The sequence below is a fragment of the Aristolochia californica genome, unplaced genomic scaffold (genome assembly GCF_029961685.1).
Source record: "Aristolochia californica isolate CCGP_79_NKW_82.1479 unplaced genomic scaffold, dmAriCali1.0.hap1 SCAF_7, whole genome shotgun sequence".
NCBI classification, from domain to species: Eukaryota; Viridiplantae; Streptophyta; class Magnoliopsida; order Piperales; family Aristolochiaceae; genus Aristolochia; species Aristolochia californica.
The window spans coordinates 40,504,110-40,510,109 of record NW_027182268.1 but is presented as its reverse complement, the minus strand read 5'-3'; the positions used below and the strand labels follow the sequence as shown (position 1 = coordinate 40,510,109).

General features: G+C 39.9%; 1 protein-coding gene across 1 annotated transcript; it reads left to right on the top strand.

Moving 5' to 3' along the window:
* Positions 1-2,079, top strand: LOC137936767 (RING-H2 finger protein ATL46-like). The gene is made up of 2 exons (XM_068781637.1): positions 1-133; positions 610-2,079. Exon 2 carries the CDS (start codon positions 795-797, stop codon positions 1,932-1,934), a length of 1,140 nt encoding a protein of 379 aa, XP_068637738.1. The 5' UTR covers positions 1-133; positions 610-794; the 3' UTR covers positions 1,935-2,079.
* The last annotated feature ends 3,921 nt before the right edge of the window (positions 2,080-6,000 follow it).

Here is a 6,000-nt window from a genome sequence, read left to right as displayed (position 1 = left end):
TTCTTTATTCTGGCGTCAACTATCAACCTCCCAACAAACCTGGCGATTTAGGGTTTCCTCCTGCAAGGCTGACCGGGACAAGAGCCACGGAACAAGAATGTTATCCATTAATGGCGGATTCTACGAAACAAAGGTAGGTGACCGTAATATCACCTAACTTTCCTTCCTTTTCTTGCTGAGATATCACGGCGTTCTTTTCTCTAACGTCAGTTTCAGACGTTTAAAAGAAAAAGCTGTTTTTTTTTCTTTTGGATAATCATCCTATGTAGAGAAGCTGGCTATCATCTCATAGGCGGGAAAAAAACTTATGATTTTTTTAGCATTATTCGTCAGATGGAATAATGGGTTTTGGTTTATATCTGGAGTACGGTAGTTCTACTGGGAAACTCCCTTTGTGTGATGGGCTTGGATTTCATGTCAGTCCGGTGAAAGGTGGTTTTCTTGGCTTGTTAAATCTACGAAAGCGATGAGTTCCAGTCAAAGATAAGGTCGGATATTTCAAGCAAATTTTCTCTGGAGCGGAAAAATGAAACGACTTTTTTAGACTTATGAATCGAATATTGGGGAAAGTTGGAATTTTACGAGTTATCCTTCTGATGAAATTGATAGGTGGCTGCTCTATCATCGGGTTTAGTTCGAATCCAGAGAGGAGCTGCGATAATTACATTCTATCGAGGACATGACTGGCTTTCGTTTAAACGGAAGAGAAAGATGATGTGAGAAGGAAAGAAAAGTTCTCACCATTCTTATTCTTGCCGCTCCATCTCCGTTTTTATGCCGCGGGAGAAAAAAATATGGTTTTGGTAGCGTATCCCTCTCCAGCAATGTACAGGGTTTTGGCTGAATTCAGGGGAAATAATGGATTATTAGCGTATCCGCCTTCCCCTTCTTTTTCTGCTTCCTTACAGCCGCCTTACAGAGATATTTATCCTAAAGCATCATCTTCTTCGCCACCGTCATCATCTGGCAATAGAATCAGCCCAGCTGTTCTTTTCATCATTGTAATCTTAGCTGTGATCTTCTTTATCTCTGGTCTCCTTCACCTCTTAGTCAGGTTCCTTATAAAACAGCCGTCATCATCTTCAACTTCTCAATCCAACAGATACCCAGATATCTCTGGTTCTGATGCTCTTCAAAGACAGCTCCAGCAGCTTTTCCACCTTCATGACTCAGGCCTAGATCAAGCGTTTATAGATGCTCTGCCTGTTTTTCTCTACAAAGAAATTGTGGGTCTCAAAGAGCCGTTTGATTGTGCTGTTTGTTTATGTGAGTATTTAGAAGAAGATAAACTTAGGTTGCTTCCGATGTGTAGTCATGCCTTTCACCTGCACTGCATAGATACATGGCTACTCTCAAATTCGACATGCCCTCTTTGCAGGGGGACCCTGTTTTCACCTGGTCTTGCTATTGAAAATCCAATCTTCGAGTTCAATGATTCAAGGGAAGAAGATGGGGGTTCTAATGACTGCGAAGATGGGTTCACCACTGGTCAGAAATCAACGGAAGTAGAGGAAATCGTTGTGGAGAAAAGGGTCTTTCCTGTGAGACTTGGCAAGTTCAGAAGCTTGACAGGTGGAGAAGAAGGAGAAGGAGCAGAAGAAACTAGTAGTAGCAATTTGGATGCAAGAAGATGCTATTCAATGGATTCTTACCAGTATGTTCTGGGCGACTCACATCTGCAGGTGGCTCCGAGGCAAGACACTGATGAAAGACTACATTCAAGGAGAAGTGCCATTAATGCGAATACTTCACTAGAAGGGGATATGGAGGGGAAGAAGCTCTCAGTTGGAAAGAAAGGTGAGAGTTTCTCTGTCTCCAAGATCTGGTTGTGGTCCAAGAAGGGTAAGTTCGCCAGTTCATCTGATAATGATTCGGGTATTTTGTCAGACCCTCATCAAATTCCTGTATGGATTACAAGAACTCAAGATACATGATTACATTTGTTTTCCACGTTTTTGCTAAATTGATCAACCAAACAGTGATTCTCTGAGCAATATTTCTCATCCTTCTCATGTATGTATTTGTGTTGGCTTTTGCTTTTTTTTTTTTTTTTTCTGTTGCTCTATATCCACGATCCACATCAATGCTTCAGTTTTCTCTGGTTATTGCTTCCACAATATTTGTTGAGAGTGCATTGAATGACTGTTACTTTCTCTCTTTGTTAGTCAACTTACTTCTCACCGAAGTAAAAGTGTAACATTTTATAATCTCATTTAATCTCTCGCTGAGGCTTCATTTCCATCTTTCTTTTCCAGTGAGAATTGCTTTTTTTGAGTTCCTCTTTTTCTTCAAAGTTTTTCTTTCTGGATTATGGGCATCTTCTCTGATTTGAAACTGGAGGTGGGTTCCCCCCACATTCCTCCGCCCTTTCCTTTTGTTCTTCTCTGTTTTTCTTTTGGGGAATGATGGAAAGTAGCTCTTATGATTTGAAATGGAAAGCCAACGTGGGCACTTCATGTGGTTCTCTTTTCTTTTGATTGTTTCCTGCTTTTCCAAAAGTGGGTCGGTGATCACTGATGTGCGGAATGCATAATCCAACACAATCATCCCCCTGGAACAACAACTCAAGTCAAAAATATGTTAGAATAATGCGGCTTTGGACTGCTGTTTGGATCTCAAGGTATTATTTCGAATCCAAGCGGGTCCAAGAAGAGGGACGCCCATCTTCCAATTCTATCTGCTTTCTACAGTCCAGACAAGTAAAATACAACTGCTTTGAGTTTTTTCCCAGAAAGGAGCATATAGTTCATGAATGACACCACACCTATAAATGCCGAAGACTCTGGAATTGAGTTACAACGCGCTCCTTGACAATTATCGCTCCTTGACAATTACCGTCGCCTGTGGCCGCTCCCTATCGCCGGCAAGGACTCCCTTCCACAGCTCGATTGACAAAGGGTGAGAAGGCTTCTCAGCGCAGTCAACGATGTCTGGCCGGCAAGACTGCAGGCGGCGGGCATGATCATAGCCTTTTTTATCTCTCAATGGTGGAGGTGTCGCAGTAGCTTTGAAAGGGCAACGTCCGAGTGGTCAAAACGATTTCACAGGAAAGGAGAATTAAAAATAAATATGAACTTTACTTTATTATAAATCAATTATATCACCAATGAATATTCGACATAAATATTTTTATCTAACATTAATTAATATAATTAATTAACTTGATATTTAGCGTATGTCATGAATAATATAAAATATATACTATCAAGTACAAGAATTAATCAAATATACTATTAATTATATATTATAGTATGAACTTTCATATTTGTCGAGAATTTCCTAAAAAATGTACCATGGAATCTAGCAAACATATCGATGCCATTATCCTCCACTTTAGAAAAATCATTCAAAAAATTAATGTATTTTAATTTATAATGAAGTTTTTTTATAGTTGCTAATGAAATATTTTATGCCAGCAATTATATAATTTTATTACAAGTTACTTAAATTTTCATTGTGTTTTATAAAATCCATAATTATAATTACACTTAATCAATAATTAATAGTTAATTATTAATATATACTATCTATTACATTTTTATTATAATTTTAATTTAACATAATATTTAAATATAGTTTCATTATATAATACTAACTTAAAATTTTAGATGTAATAATACAATGCTACACAATGTTAAAGCTAATAGCATAGTACAATATTTTAAACTAATATTATAATTTTCATTTTCTAGTTGTAACATAAGCCATACAGCAATGGATTTGGTTGCTTAGGTCGGATTGATCGGCTCAACCACTGAATCGATTGATAGGCTCACTCAACCGATGAACAGGTCGATAGGCCAAGTTGACCTAGTCACACACATGGGAGAGACTTTTTTCTCTAGTAATATAGAGGGGGGAGGAAAAGAGAGGGCAAACACCACCTCTCTTCCCCAATTCCATGCCTCACAAGGGAAGGGCCGCCGCTCTCCCATACGTCGTTCGGAGCATTTGTATGGTTCAGGGAAAGGTAGTGACCCTTCCACTATTGACCAAAAGGGGTTGGTGAAAGGACTATAGACATCACCTATCTCCACATTAGCTTGATATTCTTCATTTTGGGCCTAGACCCTCATGAATTTGCTCTTCACTGTCCAATAGAGCTCATCCACGAATCCCATCGCGATCTTATCATGGCTAACTCTGGGCCATAACTTTGATACCATTTGAAAGGACTATGGACACTACCTATCTCCACATTAGTATGATATTGTTCACTTTGGGCCTTAGCCCTCATGGATTTGTTCTTCGGCTTTACCCCAAAAGGCCTCGTACCAATGAAGATTATTGTCCATACATATACATATAAATGATCCTCTCCACTTCTAACTAATATGAGACTTCATCCCCCCCCCCCCCCCCCCCCCCCACCTGTTACAAAACGAGGAGTTGACTATAAACATCCCATTGAAGAAGGTCAGAAAGCAAAAAAGAATCCAATCACTTTCAAAGGAGTCGATCGCTTCAATTCAAGTGCTAAGGCCTTAAAGAAAATAAGTTCTTAGGAGTCGACCCATTTGCTGCAGAGTTAGTGAGAAAATGAGTCAACCCTTCAAAACAAGTAAGAGCAGCTTAGGAATTGGGATTGGTTCCCTTAGCTGCAATATGAACAATCACAGGAGCTTCACAATATTTTCATTGATTTCATGATTAATGACACACTTGGTATGATCTCCACTGCTCAACTGGTGCACTTGGATCGTGAACCTCTCGCAGCTCAAAGTGCCTTGATTTTGCAATGCTTCTGTCAATGGTTGTTGATTTTGCCAAGACTGGTGCACCGGCCGAAGTGCCAAGAGTGCTGAAACTTAAAGAATATCCAGACTTTGTAGAGAGAAGGGACCGACCCACGTACTCTTCACCTGGCATATTAGGGAAGCTCTATCCTGCTACTATAGTCTCCTCAGAGATGTGCGGTCCAGTGTTCTTCTGGTCAAAAGACAGTTCAGATGGTTTATGATCCTGACCTCGAAGTGCCAGCATTTGGTCCAGTGTTCTTCTGGTCAAAAGACAGTTCAGATGGCTTATGATCCTGACCTCGAAGTGCCAGCATTTGAAGATTTCCTGGAGGATGCAGAAAAGTTCAAGAATCAATACATAGAGAAATTAACTGCTCTGATGAATTAGTATGAAGCCGAAAGAGAAGATGGGATTCTAACATGAAATTTGAGGAAGAGATCGAACTATCTGAATAGAGACAAGAAGAAATATGGGGAGATGAGGACCGGATTCTTGTTGCAGTTAAAGAGTTTGCTGAAGGAGGTCACACAGAGTGGTTTACAGAAAGCTGCGGAACAACCGAAAATGGCGTCATCATGGTAGCATGTAGCTTACCATCCAAATTAATATTCAGAAGAGAATTTGTTGAGCTTTCTGTGGATCATAGACAGAACAGGTGAGACGGGACATGTAAAAGCGACGTTATAGTTTCAGTTGGAATATTTGGGTTCGTCACTATAGATTCTCTCCAATAGTTATGTTTGGTATTGGAGGTTGGCATTTCGATAGAAATCAAATTACTACTTTGTGGTTTCTTCTCTTTTGTTGCTGAGTGCCTTTCAGGTGAGACGAGAAATCGTAAAAGTGGTCTTGTGGCTTCAGCTGCAATAGTTGTGTTGTCACGTCTACAGGGTACTGGAGGTTTAGCATTTTGATCGAAATCAGAGTACTACTTTCTGGAGTCTCCTCATGTGTTGCAGTACGTTTTCTGTAAACCTCGGAAGAAACATCTAAGTTTTCGTTTTTTTCTCTTCAACATTTTTCATTTCTTTCGAACAATAAAGTAACCGCCGGTGGAAGCATGTTTACGGGACCGAGGAGGGCAACTCCAGGTAACCGTTCATATCAGAATCTGTGTACAGGAAGAAGCCGATCGTTGTTTTACTGTTTGCATGTAAATATTCATTTTCTTCTACTGTTCAACTACCAAATTCCCGTTCCAGGTGTGTCTTCATAGTGGATACTGTAGGCTTGAGTTAGCCCTGGTTAAAAGCCTCCGCA

Coding starts and splice junctions, on each gene's coding strand:
- LOC137936767 (XM_068781637.1), top strand. CDS start 795: ATGGTTTTGGTAGCGTATCCCTCTCCAGCAATGTACAGGGTTTTGGCT.